The sequence below is a fragment of the Eulemur rufifrons genome, chromosome 8 (assembly GCF_041146395.1).
Source record: "Eulemur rufifrons isolate Redbay chromosome 8, OSU_ERuf_1, whole genome shotgun sequence".
NCBI lineage: Eukaryota > Metazoa > Chordata > Mammalia > Primates > Lemuridae > Eulemur > Eulemur rufifrons.
Window position 1 is genome coordinate 2,990,136 of NC_090990.1, and position 16,535 is coordinate 3,006,670.

General features: G+C 53.7%; 1 protein-coding gene and 1 pseudogene across 1 annotated transcript; both read right to left on the reverse strand.

Moving 5' to 3' along the window:
• Positions 1–1,020: 1,020 nt before the first annotated feature.
• On the reverse strand, positions 1,021–11,273 carry KLHL21 (kelch like family member 21). The gene is made up of 4 exons (XM_069479284.1): positions 10,227–11,273; positions 7,498–7,903; positions 5,119–5,191; positions 1,021–3,928 (listed from the first exon to the last, which is right to left on the reverse strand). The coding sequence occupies exons 1-4, from the start codon at positions 11,245–11,247 to the stop codon at positions 3,638–3,640; spliced, it is 1,791 nt and encodes a 596-aa protein (XP_069335385.1). The 5' UTR covers positions 11,248–11,273; the 3' UTR covers positions 1,021–3,637.
• A 4,701-nt stretch (positions 11,274–15,974) lies between these two features.
• Positions 15,975–16,094, reverse strand: LOC138390985 (U4 spliceosomal RNA; annotated as a pseudogene).
• Between the last annotated feature and the right edge of the window lie 441 nt (positions 16,095–16,535).

The following is a 16,535-nucleotide window of genomic DNA, read 5'->3' on the forward strand; positions in this document are numbered from 1 at the left end:
GACACAGACCTCCCCCCACCACTTGATGGGAGGGGTCTGAATGAATCTATGGAGACATTTAAAAACTGCCCCACCCAGAGTTAGTTCTGGATCATTGGTGATGATGGTTGTGACCCCGTAACACAGGGCCAGGCACTGTTACGTCCCATCACGGGAGGACTCCTGGGACACCATTCCCCTGTGCAGAATTCCTGCTACAGTTGGGGGTTAGGGAAAAGTTTCTCCTAGTTTAGACCCAGAAGCTATCTACCCATAGTTCTCCTTTTATTCCTTGACCGTTGGGAGCTCAGAGGTAAAGACAGGACTCAAGCGTAGGAACTGACACCCAGGTTTCAGATTGACTTCCCTACGTAGGTCGTGAGCTGCTTTCGATCTGTTTTGGGAAGGGTATTACAAAGGCAAATGCCATCTCTTCATTTAGAAAGTCTTAAGAACATAAAAAAAGAGAATAATTTAAAAAGGCAAACTCTAGCCTCAAAAGTTTGCTCCCCTTCCCAGCCCAGAGGCTGGCCTCTCTTCAGGTTCTGACGGGCTCCGCAGATGTGAACACTGTCCCAAGCTTGATGGCCAGTGTGGACTCGCAGCCTGGCTTGGGGTCCTCCTTCATTTAAGGGCTCTACTTTCCAGGTCCAAGACTCATCCCGCCACAGGTGGGAGTCTCACGCCCCCTGCACTATGGCCTCGGGAGGGAGGCTGAAGGAGCCAGGCACTGGGCGGAGCACCAACGGGACTGAAGCCAGGAACAGGCAATGTCACTGTGCGCCTCCACACTTTCCAGGCCTCTCCGTTTCGAAATGGGAAAGGGGCCTGGAGGCCTTTGTAAACGGCAGACTCCTCAGACCTTCAGCATGCGCCCTGTTCTCACCAAACTGTCCCCTTCTGCTAAGTACAGGGACCCCCTGCGCTGCTCCCCGCTCCCCAGGCATCTGCCCTCAGCCCAAAGAATTCCCAGAGGACACAGCACCAGGAGGACAAAAGCAGTGACACCAGATATGTAGGAAATATCTTTATTTGAAAAAGTATTGAAGGCATCCTAAGACATTAAGCAGGATTCCAGACACGTAAGCCCACAGAGTAGACAAAAATAAATACACACACCTGCCCTACCCTCTGGGGTGGGACCAGACGCTGGACACTTCGGGGAGGGCGTCCTTTATCATAGGAGTCTCTGAAGTTATATAAATACGGAATACATTATAGTAGATCAGTATTAAATAATGAATCTTCATAATTTAATTTGTAGACAGATGAAAGTTCTGTACGTGTAACATGGGGACAGTCTTGTCCCCAGGCAGCCCAGCATCTGTCCTGAAGTCAGCGTAAGGACACTCTCAGGTGGTGGGGACATTACAGCCCAGAACCTATGCAAAGGGGAGCGAGGGCAGAGGAGGCCTGATCCTGGATCCCCAGCTGGAGGGACCCACTGGGCTCGGGCTGGCGCCTGCTCTTCTACATCCTTCACCTCTTCAGCCGGAAGAGATGGGGTCCTGCTGGAGACCTGGGCAGCGTGGGGAGCAAGACGCAGCACGGGGGCACAGAGGCACACCCATCTCTCCTACACTGGCCCACACCAAAGCCCTCACTGAGCGCTGCTGGCCATGGCAGAGCAGCAAAAGGAGCAGGAATCCGGAGCACTTCCGCAGGATCAAGGCTTCCCAGCCCAGCCTCCCCTGGGATGCTGTGACAGTGGTCATCACAGACCAGACAGAGCATGTTTTCTCTGGCACCCAGTGCAGTGCCCTGCCACCCTCTGCTGCTAACAGGAGACAAATCATCCCGGAGAGCAACAACCACCTCTCAGGGGGCTCAGCAGCCCCTTAGGAAGCTAAGTGAGGCTGCGGGAGGGGATTCTAGGGCTGGCAGGGGCAGGGGACCACGCTCAGACTAGGAGGCCCAAGGGAGCAGAGGACAGAGCAGGCAAGCTGGGCCCTGCTTGCTGGCACCCAGGAAAAGGCCCCAGGCATAAAGCTAGCACCGAGGCCAGAGGGGCGCCTGGCCCCAAGCAGCCTGCTGCACGTTTCCACGTGGCCCGTGGGAACCACAGCTGGGCCTGAGCAGGCCGGGACAGTGCTGTCCCACTGTCCTCCCCGCCAGTGCCTGGTCATGACCGATGCGTGAAGACCCAACGAAGGAGGAAGGGCTGCTATGGGCTGTGACTGCACCAGCTGGGGGCTCTGGGACAAGACGAGACCCACATTGCGCGGCAGTGCACTGGGGGCTCTTCAGGAGCTCGCCGGGGCAAGCCAGGGCCACCTGCAGCCCTGCCCGGTGTCCTGGGAGAAATTAAGGCAACCACCCATGCCATCTGGCCGGTGAAAGGGTTTTAAGTGCAACTTGTTACGTGATGGTGCTAAAGCTATGTTTTTCCTGGTGAGAGCACATCTTCACAAGTTAGTTTACTAAGAAAAGGCAACTTAATAAACGTCTGTTTTCATTTTCTCTAATGAGGAAAGGCAGCCCAAACATCCTCTTCTCTAGAAAGGGAAAGAAGGACAAATTCATGCAGTCTACTGTAGGTACCCTGAGGGGCCCAAACCACCCAATCCATGGGAACCTCTTGCTTCCAAGAGAAAACCAGGGCTCCCCACGCTGTGGCACTTCCCTGGGAGCACCTCCTGCAGCGGCTTTGGCAATGGCACTTTGTGGACTTGGAAATCAAACAAAGCTGACCCTGTTTCTAGCTCCCTTTTCCCTCTTTTAATGGTCAAACTGCAAACATTTCAAACCTTGGAACCAACCACCAGGGCCAGCCCTGCCCAGGGCTCCTTTGGAAGCAACAGGACTCTACTCTCGAGCTTGGCGCCTGCAGCTGTTTGCCGGGCTGAGCATCAGTGACGGATCCATGGGCCCTCCCAGGAAGGAGCTATGGCTTCGCAACACAGGCTTCCACCCTCTTTCCTTCATCGGCCCGGGGTGAGGGCCCAGCAGAAGTGTCCAGGCCAGTGAGGACACACTAGCAGGACAGATGCAGCATCTGCCACGGCATGTCCTCTGGAGGCAGGAAACTCAGCAGGCCCCTCTGCACCCCTTGAAACTCAAGTTCCTGCTCAGTCCCCCTGCCTGTGTTCAACCTCTGGGAGGCCCACCCTGTGAGGTGTCTTGGGGTGAGCCCCTGGCAAAAGCCAGAAGCCAGGCAGAAAGACCCCCACCCTGTCTGGGGAGCTGGCTCACCGGGACACCTGGCACTGGACGCGGGGCTGCAGCCGACCGATGTCTGCCGACCAGCGATGCTCTAGGCCATTCTCAGCGCCTCATGGAAGGCCCCCTCCCCTTCACTCGCCACCCCCACGTTGTCTTCCTCTCCCAAGGTGGGAGCAAGTAGGCGCAGGTGGCGGCAGCAGGAGGGGTGTGCGTCGCATGAGTGAGCTGGGGGTCTGCAGGCTGGGGGTCACCTCTGGGAGCCAGAGACACGTGCCGGCAGTGAGGTGGCTCCTCCTCAACTGAGGGGGGCATTCACAACCGGCTCTGGCCCCAGCAGCTGTGACTCAGGCTCCAAAAGCACAGGAACCATCCAGGCAATGGATCCTAGGGCTCGCTCAGCCACCCCAGAGCCTGTGCTCGTGCAAGAGGGAGGGGTCACTGTCCCTGTGGAGGTGACGGTTACCTGCACCGAGGCCCTCACTGGGCCAGGCCGGGGCTAGTGCAGCTCCTCTGGGTTCTGCGGTGGCCGATGTCGGCCTGCGTCTATGTCATTGCCACTGTCCAGCTCGAAGCCGCGCCCACCCGAGAATGTCTGGGGCATGAACTGGCGGAAGATGCTGACGCTGCCGTGCCAGAAGGTGGGCTCTGGGAGCCGCCCCACCACGCTCCACGCCCGAGTCTCTGGGTCATACGCCTCCACCACGTCCGAGAGTTCAAATGTATTGTCGTATCCCCCAGAGACATACAGCTTCCCTCCCAGGACGGCCAGGCTGCCCCCCACGTGCACCTGTAGGCCAAGGGGACAGGTGAGTAGGGGCCAGCAGCCCAGCCCGGGTACCAGAGGGAGACAAGGCATGCCTAGTCAGCCCCCGGCCAGAGGGCAGCCCTGGCACTCCCTGGAGACAGAAGGCATGCCAATGTCCTCCCGACACCTCAAGTGAGAGAATAGGGGGCTTCCCCAGGAGTCACTTGCCAGGCCTGGCTGGGTCTGGCAGGTGACCCTGTCCTATGGTGGTCAGGGTGGCCACTGCACCACTGGGTCCCCCCATGTGCAGGCCATGCCCACCACTTCCTTACATCACCCTTGGAACCTCTGCAACGCCCTCTGGGGTGGGCACTACTGTCCTCTCCACCTGGGGATGGGAACACTAAGGCTCATGCGGCTGACAGTGGCAGAGCCGGGACTCGCCCAAAGCCTGGGCTCTCAGCCACAGGCCGGTGCCTCCATCTTTTCCAAATTTGCCACAATGAGTACAGTGGGGAAATATAGAGTTATATCTCCTAATCATAAGGATGTTCAGCTGTGCTGTACACCGTGTCGTCAGCTATCACTAGAGTAGGTTTGGCAATGTTAAAAGACAGAAAACAAGGCCGTGGGCATGTGTGGATGTGTATCTGGGGCTACCAAGCCTGCCCCTGTGGCCAAACGCCACTGACTCCACACCATCACACTGCCAGGCCCAGGGCCTCTCTTCTCAACAAGCAGAGAAGGGGAGACCCTGTTCAGAGCACACAGTAGGTGCTCAATAAATGTAATCCCAAGGTCAGTCCCCAGGGACTCCTGCCTGATCTCATCCCCTCTGCTGCAGCCACACTGGGCTGCTGGTCATCCCACAGAACATACCAGGACCCTCTGCCCCAGGGCCTTTGTACTTGCTGTCCCGCTGTGGGACGCTTTCCAGGTGACTGGCCGGCTCCCTCGCCTCCTTCTGCTATCTGGCTCATAACAGGTGCTCAATAAATACAGCTCCCTAAGCTGTGTGATCCTGGATCCTATTTAACATCTGTGTGTCTCGGCAAGCCTCATGTGCAAAAGGAGGGTAACCCCAGCCTTCTACTGATTAAGGTGACACTGGGGAGAGCTCCCCATGGGCCTCGCCCACCACAGCTGTGGGTCCCAAACACTCACGATGACACTTTGGTTGCAAAAACAGGACATAGCCTGTGCTTCCGACGCTTGCGTGTCTGCAAATTTACCTGGTTCATAGACGGGATCTTGTCCCACTCATTCTTCACTGGGTTATACACGTCCACCTCGGCGGAGTCATCCCTGCGGAGGGGAGGACGGCTGGTCAGAGCAAGGAGGAAGCCCCCTGGGCTGTGAGGCTGGAGGTGACAGCCCTCAAGGCCCACCTCCTTTGACCTGGGTTTTCTGATCCTGGGGCAGCTCCCTTGCTCTCAGGGGTCTATTCCAGGCTCCAAGGCCAGAACCCAGCCTCACTCCCCAGACCTAAAGGTCACAATCCCGGGTGCCTGAAGCCTGTCAGCGCCTGCCACCCGCTAGCACCTGCCCCACTGTGGCCCCAGTGGCTCCCTGCAGATCTCGAGGGGACCATGTTCCTTCCCACCCCAGGCTTCAGACCACCCACCCTACCCCCGCCTCCTGCTCCTCCTCCTGATTTTGACCTGAGCCACCTTTTCAGGTCATGTGCCCTGGACCACTCCTTGCCACTGTCCCCAACATCACTGTGAGTCCCCAACCCTGTCCCATTCACTGCTGTGTCCCTGGTGCCTGGCAGGCTAAGTCCAGTTACAGGAACGAAGACCCAGCAACGCCCTTCACTTTGGGATCAAGATCCTTCAGCCTCGTTCGCCACCCTCCACACCCCCACAGTGAAAGGCTCAAAGACACAGCCTTGAAAAGCAAAGATACTAGAAGAAAAAAAAAGTAACAGACATAATGATGATCATGGGACAGGGGGCAGCAAAGGGGCCAGACAGTGAGTATTTTAGGCTTCGTGGACCGGAGGAGTACTCGACACCAAGAGGCTGGCACGTTCCAACAAAACTTCATTCGTGGGCACAGAAATCTGAATCTCATATAACTTCGTGTTGTGAAATGTCACTCGTCTTGGTTCCTGCCCCCCACAATTATTTCAAAGTGCAAAACCCGTTTTACAGTTTGTGGCCAGATCATTAAATACTGGAGGGGCTGCCCCTGCCCGCTTTCCCAGCAGACACGCAGGCTGCAGGCGGAGCGGCCGGGCGGGGCGGCGCGTCCCACTCCTCCTCTGCCAGGGGGCCGCCTGTGCAAAACCAAGACGGGGCACTGCGGGGAAGGAGGCCCACCACAGCAGTCCCTCCACTGGTGACAGGGAGGACGCTGGGACTGTGGCCCCCACCCAGCACAGGTAGCCTCCCTGAGGACAGCTCATCTGGGAGCCACTCAAAATAGGTGGCATTCCAGGCAGGGGGCCCGTGTGGCTCCTGAAGAGCCAAAGTGCACACACAGGGCAGCGCCCAGGCCCTGCTCCCGTTCCCAGGACCTTCTCCTTCCCCTCAGGTCACACTGGTGGAACAAACCTTTCCAGAGCACTCCCTCCTCCCCGCCACACGTGAAGACTAAAAGGGGCATGGGGGCCCCCAAATGCTTCCAAGCTGGCGGCTGTCCTTGGGCACATGCTGCTGGGGTGGGGGGCGGTCTCAAAGGCACTTGGCCTGGAACCACGGCCTGCTGGGGCTGCAGTGAAGGTTCTGGCACTCTGATAGGTTGTATTTATAGCCATCTCCACCCCCTTTGAAGACACCTCCACGACTTAGGAAGAGCTGGGTGAACGGTCAGAGGATGTCTTCTAATGGGACCAGAGCTGACCGAGATTCCAGGGCTTTCTCAGAACAGTTGGTTCCTGGCATATGACAATATGCCCCCCACCCCCCCACAGCCACTTGGGTGACAAGCAACTTGGGGAGGAGTCTCTTGTCTGGGGCTGGGGGAGACAAAGGCCATTGCTGCTTAGACAGAGCACACACTCTCCAAGGCTCCCAGGTCAAAGCCCCAGACTAGTTGGGCGCTGCAAATGCAATTTATGTAACCAAAGCACTTGTACCCTGGGGAAAAAAAAGCCCAGGCCAGAAGGGCACAGAGAGGACTGTCAATCATCCATTCCTTCCCCTTCCCTCCTGGTCCTGTAGCTTCAAGGCAGGTTCTAGGCCAGGGAGGGAGCAGCAGCCGTGAACAGGTGCACAATACTGTGCAGCACGCAGAGGGCTCCTGGCCCCTCCTGGATGCTCACTGCCCAGTCAGGACGGGCATCTGGCTGTGACAGGCCACAAGACCAGCAGACACAGTGACCCACTGTCTGCCTGTCTCTGCTCCACACTGACAGGATGCAGCTAAGCCCTTTTCCTGAAAGAACATAACTCCATCACTCTTGGGATGGTTCGACTAAGAAAACCCGGAACTGCTCTGAAAAAAGGGGTGGAACAAGCATACTGGGATCAGAAAGTCCCAGCCTCTGATCCCAGCTTGGCCTCAGTTTCTTCATCTGTGAAGTGGGGAGAACAGTGCTGACATCCTTAGCACTGGGCCTGGTGAGAAATGCCAAACACACAGTGGACCACACACTGGGGACTCACCTGACGAAGTACATGAGTCCATTAAGAGTCACGGTCTTGGGGGCGAAGGACCAAGGCGGGAGCTGGCCACAGTCCACCAGTGACCATAGGTCGGTGTCGGGGTCGTAGCACTGCATCACCATGGTCTCCTTGCCGGCCAGGGAGCCGATGGCATAGAGCCGGCCACGGCAGGCGGTGGTGGAGCAGTTGTCCATGGGGTAGGCCATGGGCTGCAGGGCCTCCCAGGAGTCGGTGGTATGGTCATAGCGCTCCGTGCTGTCAGCGGCCACCACGTACAGCAGTCCGTCCAGCACAGAGGAGCTGTGGTACTCGCGGGCCTTCAGCATGGGTGCCACCTCCGTCCACTCGTTCACACTCGAGTTGTACCTCCACACGCAGTCATAGAGCCGGGAGCCATCGGACCCACCTGCCAGGATGCACAATGGGCAGACCGTCAGCCCACTCAGGTGAGTCACCTGCCGTGTCTTCCTGAGCTTCTGCGAGGGCCTCTCCCTAAACTCATATCCTTTCCCCTCAAAGCCCAGGCCAGAAGCTCCATGCTGTGGCTGAGGCAATGAACACGCTGACCACCACCAGCAAGGTGACTGTGGCCACCTCTGCCGGCCCAGCAAAGGCCCCGGCGCAGCCTCCATATGGACCCTCCCACATACAGACATCTCAACCAGACCAGAGCATCAGACCTCAGGGGCAGCTCTCCTGGGGAGCCACAGGCACTTCACCAAATCCTAGGCTTCCCGGGCACCCTTGAACCAAGGTTGTGCCAGGACAAGATGAGAGAATCCACTTCTGTAAGCAAGAGACCTAACACAATGCTAAAGGGCACTTCTGGGCCTGTAGCTCTTGACTTTGGTACAGGTTACAAGGTATGTTTTGGGTGGGCGCAGTGGTTCACGCCTGTAATCCTACCACTCTTGGAGGCTGAGGTGGGAGGATCACTCAAGGTCAGGAGTTCGAGACCAGCCTGAGCAAGATCGAGACCCCGTCTCTACTAAAAATAGAAAGAAATTAGCTGGACAACTAAAAATATATAGAAAATATTAGCTGGGCATGGTGGCACATGCCTATAGTCCCAGCAACTCAAGAGGCTGAGGCAGGGGGATTGCTTGAGCCCAGGAGTTTGAGGTTACTGTGAGCTAGGCTGACGCCATGGCACTCACTCTAGCCTGGACAACAAAGTGAGACTCTGTCTCAAAACAACAACAACATAAAAAAGGTGTGTTTTGTTTGGAAAAATTCATCAAGCTGCACAAATGTGATATATATATATATACTTGTATTTTTATTTCAATAAAAAGCAAAAAAATAAAAAAGGTACTGACTATAATCATAAATTATACTACATCTATTAACGATATCAGAACCCCCATGGCGTGAGGGACCCCAAGAATTCTGGGGCTGCACTCCTTGGCCTGAGGCTGGCGCCACAGGATGGAGCAGACATGACATTCTATAACAAAGCTCATAAAGTCACTGTGCCGGCCTCCCTCCCAAAGCAGAACTGTGGAAGGCAGCTGAAGCCGGCTTTCTCGCCCCCATGAAATTCCCTACAGGCAGCTGGATGGAATGACCCAGCCACCTGCCTAAACCCAAAGGATTAACTGCTCAGCTATGACATTTATGGAAGGGTGTGCAGGAAGTGGGGCGAGTCTGGCCAGTTCTGGGAAGGAGTTCTTTGCTCAAAGTCACTGGCCAGACTTGGGGCGCGGCAGGGGGGACGAAGATGACAGTCCACAACCAACAAGGGGACAACCTCGAGGTACTGGACTCGGACCAGGCCAAGGAAGCCGTGGCCAGTGGGCCAAGGATTTCCCTGGGCTGGGATGTGTCCCCCTTGTCAGGTCAGAGCCCCACTGGAACGCTGGAGCATGTCACAAAGTGGGCTTTGTCCCAAATGTGCCTGGCAGGGCACAGTGGCTGTGATAACCCATCCCTAGCTCCTTGCCTGATAACAGAACCTCCAGTGCCTGCCTGGCCAGTTCTTTCCTTATATAGCAGTCACAGAGACAGCCCCTCCTCACCCCTGGGAAGGAGGTAGCCTCATGTTTGAACCGGGATTCATCTTTAATAAAAAATGTAGGAGAAGCTGAAGAATCAGGCAGGCTGGGACCCGCCCACCATGACTTGGCAGTGTTTTGGGGTTTGGGCCAAGTAACTGGAAGAAAATCTCTGAACATGTGACCATGTTTACAGTTGCTGGCTAGCTCAGCCTAAATGCCATGTGACCACAGCACAGAGCCTAGGTGCAAGTCCAAGAGAACCTTGTCAGTGGTGACAAAGAGTGAGTCAGGAGCCTCGGGGCCCACAGGAAGGGAGAAATCCCCTATGGGGAAGGGATGCCTCACCAGGCGGCAGCCTCCCACCCAGTCCTGGATTCCTTAAGGAGAAAAAGAAAGCGTCCATTGTGCGGGCTGAATGTCCCAGTGCCTTTCAACCATATGGGGGGAGGCACCTGCGGGGCAAGGAGTTGGCTCAGCCTGGCAGGCCCAGCCTCACGGGGCAGAGACCCACAAGCAGCTACCTGTCCCCGCTCACACAAGGGGTCTTTCTTCAAGGTTGAAAGTATCATCCCAGGAAGCGTAGTTACCCATTTCGCAGCCTGGGCTCAGGAGCAGCACTCGATTCCAGGTCCTTTTTCTCCCAGAGGCAGGTGAGCTCCCCCAGGGGCGGAGCAGGCCAACCCCAGAGAGCCCTGGCAGGGGGTCCCTCTGACCGGCCCCCAGCCCACTCACCTGTCACGTAGATGTCATTGCCCAGCGCCACGATGCTGTAGCCCCCGCCCAGGTGGTCGGGGAACTCTGCCAGGTAGCGCCACTGGCCCGTTTGAGGGTTGTAGCAGTCGACAGTGACCAGTTCGTCGCAGTCCTGGTCGCAGCCCCCCACGAGCACGAGGATCTCGGCGAGGCCCGTGGAGGGGCGCGGGCGCATGCGGGGACAGGGTCCGCGGTCGTGGCGGTCGTAGCGCGCCGCCTGGAAGTCGCGCGCCTCGCGCAGCAGGCGCAGGCAGGGCGGGCAGCGCGCCACCAGCGGCTCGGCCTCGACGTGCGCCAACAGGTAGAAGCGGCGCACGAAGGGCAGGCGCACGGCCTCGAGCAGCTGCGGCCAGTGCGCGGCGCGGCGCGGCGGGTCCGCCCGGACCCAGCGCAGCGCCAGCTGGTAGGCGGCCTCCTCCTTGGGCACGCACAGCCCGTCGTCGCGCAGGTAGCGCAGCAGGCGCGCCAGCGGCAGCCGCTCCAGCTGCTCGGCGCCCAGCTCGCCCACGTGGCGCAGTATGAAGCGCTGCGCCGCGCTCGCCAGCCCCGCGCAGCTGAAGGCCTCGGCGAAGTCCTGCATGTCCAGGCAGTTGGCCAGGTCGAGCTGCTGCTGCAGGAAGGCGCCGCACGCCTCCTTCACGGCCGGGAACTGCAGCAGGTCGGCGGCGCGCAGCAGCGGCTCGGCGTTGTCGCCGCTCACCGCCACGCGGCCCGTGTAGCTGAAGTCGAGCAGCAGCTGCAGCATGTCGGGCGGCACTCCGTGCAGGCGCACCCGCTCGGCGCGGCTCTCGCGCAGCTGCCCCGCGAACATGGCGCGGAAGTAGGGGCTGGCGGCCGCCAGCACTGCGCGGTGCGCGGGGAAGTCGCGCCCGCCCGCCGCCTCCAGGGTCACGTCCAGGAATTTGCGCTCGGCGCGGAGCTGGCTCAGGCCACGCAACAGGCTTAGGGCGTGCGCAGGGTCCGAGAAGGGCAGCACGGCCAGGGGAGCCGGCCGCTCCATGGCGCCTGGGCTGCGGGGCTCTGGGACGCCGCGGCCGTGGCCTGCGGAGAGACGCGGCGCGCCCGGCATCGTCGCTATAAATAAGGCTGGGCCCCGCGGCCTCCGGGGGGCGGGCCTGGGCGGGGCGGGGTGCCGCCCACTTAACCCCTCCGGGCCCGGCGCCGCCGCCCTCCGGCCGCCGGCCCTAGCGCGCGGGCCGGCCTCCCCCGCGTGGGCCGCCCGCCCCGGGCTCTCCCGGCTGAGTCACCGCCGCTCGCGCCTCGCTCCCTCCCTCCGCCCTTCCCGGGCTTCCTGCGGCCTCCCGCTGACGCTTGAGAGGGGATGGCGGGTGACAAGTGCCAGTTCCGAGGGAGGCGCCACCGCGCGCGGGCCCGGGGGCCTCCAGGGCCTGCCCGCTACCCTCCCGGACCCGGCTACCGAACAAAACCCGGGCGAGGCAAGCGCGGCGCCCTAAACCCAAGCCACCCCTTTCGCGCCAGGCTTTCCCAACTGCTGGAGCCCCGGAGCCCCTGGGCAGCTTGGTAGGAAGGCTTTGTTTTTGTTTTTGAGTTCCACTCCTTTCTAGGATTGCTAGATAACCCCATCACGGGAGAGATTCAAGCGATAAGATTTTTACAATTCAAAGACCAAAGCACGAACAAGTATAAGGTTTTTCGGTGACGTTTTTTTCCTGGCGCATTCACTGAGTGACACTGAGCCAGATTCCAGGATCAGCTCCGCGGTTCCTGCAGGAGTTTCAAACTCCACAACACAGTCATTAACTTTTGCCTGCTTGGGAGGCATAGTTTTAGTTTCTGAGTCAGAGACGCCACTTTAGGCTCCAGAGCTGCCCGCCCAAGGGGGCCGGCCTGCTGGGGGGCACCCTGGCCTTCCTGGAGCAGGATTTCCTGTTCCATGAGAAGGGTACTAGGGTGCGGAGAGTGTCAGCTGAAGGTCAGACGGTGGACTGCCTAAAACACTAGGAGATGAGGCCATTCAGCAAAGTGACAGTCCCTTGTGCCATATTGGAAGAAGGAAGGAATCTCCCTTACTTTGGTTCCAATAGATAACAGTACCACTTTCAACCTAACTATAGAAAAAAAAGACCTTTCACTTGGAAGCCATTTTTTCTTTAAGTCACGCTTTGCTCAGTTTTAGAGAAGACCCCAATTTCACCTTCAGTCCTGTTTTGTAGAGGACCAGCCCCACTCTCAGCCGGCGGGGGTCCCGCGGGGGGGGGGGGCTTTATAAAGGTATTCCTGATGAAGGCGCCCGCCCACGTGGGTCCCAGGGCAGGCCAGGCACACTGGGACTTGGCTCTCATTCCTCGGTTCTAGCTAGATCGGCACAGCCTTTGGAGAAGACATTTTGTTTTTATTCCCTCTCCGAAATGAGAACTGTGGGCTTTCTCTTCTACTTGAGAATCTCACGTCGTCTTGCCCCGAGAATGCATCTGGTCTAGATTTCAGGGTCGACATGGGAAGCGCAGGCCCAAGTAAGAAAACATTCAGGTACCCAGGCGGGTAGCCTGTTGCCCATAGAAGGACTGTTCGCACAGCTATTAACAGCAGCGGCAGCATTCCTTGGCCCAGGAGCCCGGCCAATAGCTTACTTGCACAGGCTTTGTGACAAGAAAGTCTGAGTAGCCAGGAAGTGGGATGTTTGTAGGGAAAAAAAACTATAGTCCCTCAGGGTCAGCTCATCCACCTTGTGAAAATCCAATGATTAAATCTGTAATGTTTCTGTAGTTGAGAATTGAGTAGGTTTTTTTGTATTCCTAACAGGGGGTTATTTAAGCATTATGTTTCGGCCTTACTATGTAGCCTTGAAGAATGATGATGTAGATATTTATTGAAATGGGAAGATGTTCACACTATAGTGTTAAGTGAAAAATCAATCGGATTACCCAATTTGTCATATGTGTTCATATGCCTAGAAAGAAATTGTGAAGTTAACATTTTTTCTAGGTGGTCAGGTTCATTTTGTTTTTGCTTGCATGCATTTTCTTTCTGTATTCAACATACAAAACCTGTATATTAAAATAAGTTCAAAATAAAATTAAAATTTCAGTTCTTGAGAAAAGTATTATTGATATCCTGGACCTAACAGGCAAGCATTTGAGACCATGTGTATATATAGTTAAGTCAATAAAGGAATGTGGCTAGAAAAGAAGGGAACGGATTTAGACCTATCAGCTGTATCTGGAATTTAAAATAACCTACTAACCCAGGCATGCTATTTAATTCCTTTTTTTGCTTGTCAATCTCATGAGTTCAAAATTAGAATGTGAGAACCTCATTGATCTCAGTATGACAATGCCATCTATATAATCAGCTAACTGTATTAATGAAGGTGATTTTAACTCTTCCATTATCATCCAACACAATGGTGTGGTGGAAACATTATTGTTTGGTGAGGATGATGTTAACTCTGCCAAATGAGTAGTAGTTTATGGGGAAATGTTTGTATTTATAAACTTCAGTCATAAAAGTTTTAGAAGTTTATTCTAAAATAATGAAAATGCTCTTTGCCTAAGTAACTTGTTTAAGATAATGTGATTTAATGTGTGATAATGTGATTTAACAAATAATGGTTCTATTTATTTACTTATTTATTTTTTTAGAGAGGTTCTCACTGTATTGCCCAGGCTGGAGTGCAGTGGCATCATGAGAGCTCACTTCAGCCTCAAACTCCGGGCCTCAAGCAATCCTCCCACCTCAGTCTCTTTAGTAGCTGGGACTACAGGCGTGCACCATAATTCTTGGTCAATTTTTCTATTTTTTATAGCGAGGACAGGGGCCTGGCTATGTTGTCCAGGCTAGTCTCGAACTCCTGGCCTCAAGCAATCCTCTCACCTCAGCCTCCCAAAATGCTGGGATTACAGGCATGAAGCCACCACACCCAGTCTATAATGGTACTGTTTAATTCTAAAAATTTAAACTACTTAATTTTGATATTTAAATTCTAATTTTGGGCAGATTGAACAAAAGGTGATTGAGATCATTAAAAACTGCTAAGCTATTAGCCTTTTTTTTCTGTGAGAATATTTAGGAACTCAGACCTTAGTATTTATAGAGTCGGAAATGATTGTGCCTTATTTTTTTATTTTTGAGGCTGATCAAGTGAAGGAGTGGGAGTAGAGAAGGAACAAAGGAATCTGTAATTGGTTGTGCTCAATTAGTTGTAAACACCATCATTGTGCCTTTTTCCCTATTACACACCCTGATTTTTTTTTCTTTTTCTTATTTGTTCTTTTTAGAGGCAGGATCTCCTTGTCTCCTAGGCTGGAGGGCAGTGGCCTGATATGGCTCACTGTAGTCTTGAACTCCTCCTGGGCTCAGTAGCTGGGACTGCAGGCTCGAGCCACTGTGCTCGGCTACCACCCTGATTTTTTCTGATTCCGGTAAAGTGTGGCTTGTAATTTACTTACTATATATAAAAGCTTTTCTTTAAGGAGTGTTACAGTATTCTCTATTTATTAAATGCATTTATATATGTAAAAGAGATATTGTAAGTGAGGCCAGGCACGGTGGCTCACGCCTGTGATCCTAACCTCTGGGAGGCCAAGGCAGGAGGATCGTTTGAGGCCAGGAGTTCCAGACCAGCCTGAGCAAGAGCCAGACCCCATCTCTACTACAAATAGAAAAACTTGGCCGGGTGTGGTGGCATGTGCCTGTAGTCCCAGCTACTCAGGAGGCTGAGGCAGGAGGATGGCTTGAGCCCAGGAGTTTGAGGTTGCTGTGAGCTAGGCTGATGCCCCAGCACTCTAGCCCTGGCAACAGAGCGAGACTCTGTCTCAAAAAAAAAAAAAAGACATTGTAAGTAAAAACATTTTAAACAGTTTGGCATAGTGTTAGCTATTACCTTTATATTCTACTTGTGTGTACCATAATATAAGAAACCCATTTGATTCTTCTATGCGTAAATCATATTCCTCACTATGTGGAAATCTGACAATATATGGTCTAGAGATCAATGTTTTCAAATTATTCATACACATATATTCATACAGTAGTCAAGGTACCAAAAGTTGAAAACAATACAATTTTCATTTTTTTTCCATCTTCTGGAAATGGAACCGAGCAAGGAAAAAGACAAAGGGTGGGAAGAATTCATGAGAATATACTATTAAGCTGAACAAAAAGCTGAAACATCAGAAAATTGTTCTGGGAAAAATAAACCTTTGGTTATGTTCACACCCACACTCAAGAGCAAAGAGTTAAAATGGGAAGCAGAAAGCTTTACCCGAATGTTCCCCTAAATGAATGCAGAGTAGCCAGTGAGATTTAGGAAGGTGAAGCTATATTTGGTAACTCAATTAAAATAACTACATTCTCAAGTTACTTACTGGGAAACCATGGTATTCTTAGTATTTTTAACTTGTCACAACCTGTGCTAATGTTGGCTTTTTTCCACCTCTCCTAAGCAACTGTAATCATCTGAGAATTAGCATTCCGTAGCAGGTATAATTTTTTTTTTAACCAGAAACTAAAGAATTATAGACACCAGTCGAATCTGGCTACTGTGGCTAATGCTCTTGAATGAATCAAGGAATTCACGATTTGCTCCCTGGAGCCCAAGGAGTAGGACAGTACACCTGAAAAATAAACAAGATAATGAACAAACCTTAGCCTACCATATAGAGAAAATCAACTTTATCAACCCACTAGCTACATTTTATGCTATTGAGTTTAGTTTAGGTCAACTACTGGTGTTTTTTTTTTTTTTTTTTTTTTTTTTTGGTTCAGTCTCCACAGGGACTGTCAAAAATTGCCAATGCCAACTTTAAGTATTGGGAAAAGTTTTCAATTAGCAATAATTGTGCGCCTCAGACCTCATTGGCTATGATACTGCCACTGTGCATGGCTATCGTCCTTTTTTTGAGATTAGGGAAGGGATGGTAAACATTAATGTCTAAATTTCTAAGGGAAATTGAAGGAGACACAAAAAAAGTCCTTTCTGCATGAAGTTTTCTCTTTCACTGGAGTGGCAGGAAGGTACTGATCACACCTATGTACTAAGATTACTGTTTACTGAGGACACATCCCAGAAATATCTATTGAATACCCACTCTGAGGAAGAGTTATCACTTGGTCTGAAAATCTGTCACATGCCACAACCCAAGTTTGGGATTTTCCTTCCTTAGTGTTTCTTTAATTCATTTGAAGTTTGAGAATCAGTTTCTTAATCTGTGTGTGTGGGAAAGGATTTAATGTTTATTATGTGAAAAATTTACCATAGGGAATAATGACCAGGTGTAAAAAAATTCCCTCCTTTGATTTGTGGTTCAACTATAGTAATAATTCTTC

Excerpts from the sequence above, each read along its gene's own strand:
- KLHL21 (XM_069479284.1), bottom strand. The coding sequence starts at position 11,247 with ATGGAGCGGCCGGCTCCCCTGGCCGTGCTGCCCTTCTCGGACCCTGCG. Across the intron at positions 5,192-7,497 it reads GGACTCATGTACTTCGTCAG|GGATGACTCCGCCGAGGTGG; the intron begins GTGAGTCCCCAG and ends TCCCCTCCGCAG. Across the intron at positions 3,929-5,118 it reads AGATCCCGTCTATGAACCAG|GTGCACGTGGGGGGCAGCCT; the intron begins GTAAATTTGCAG and ends CTTGGCCTACAG.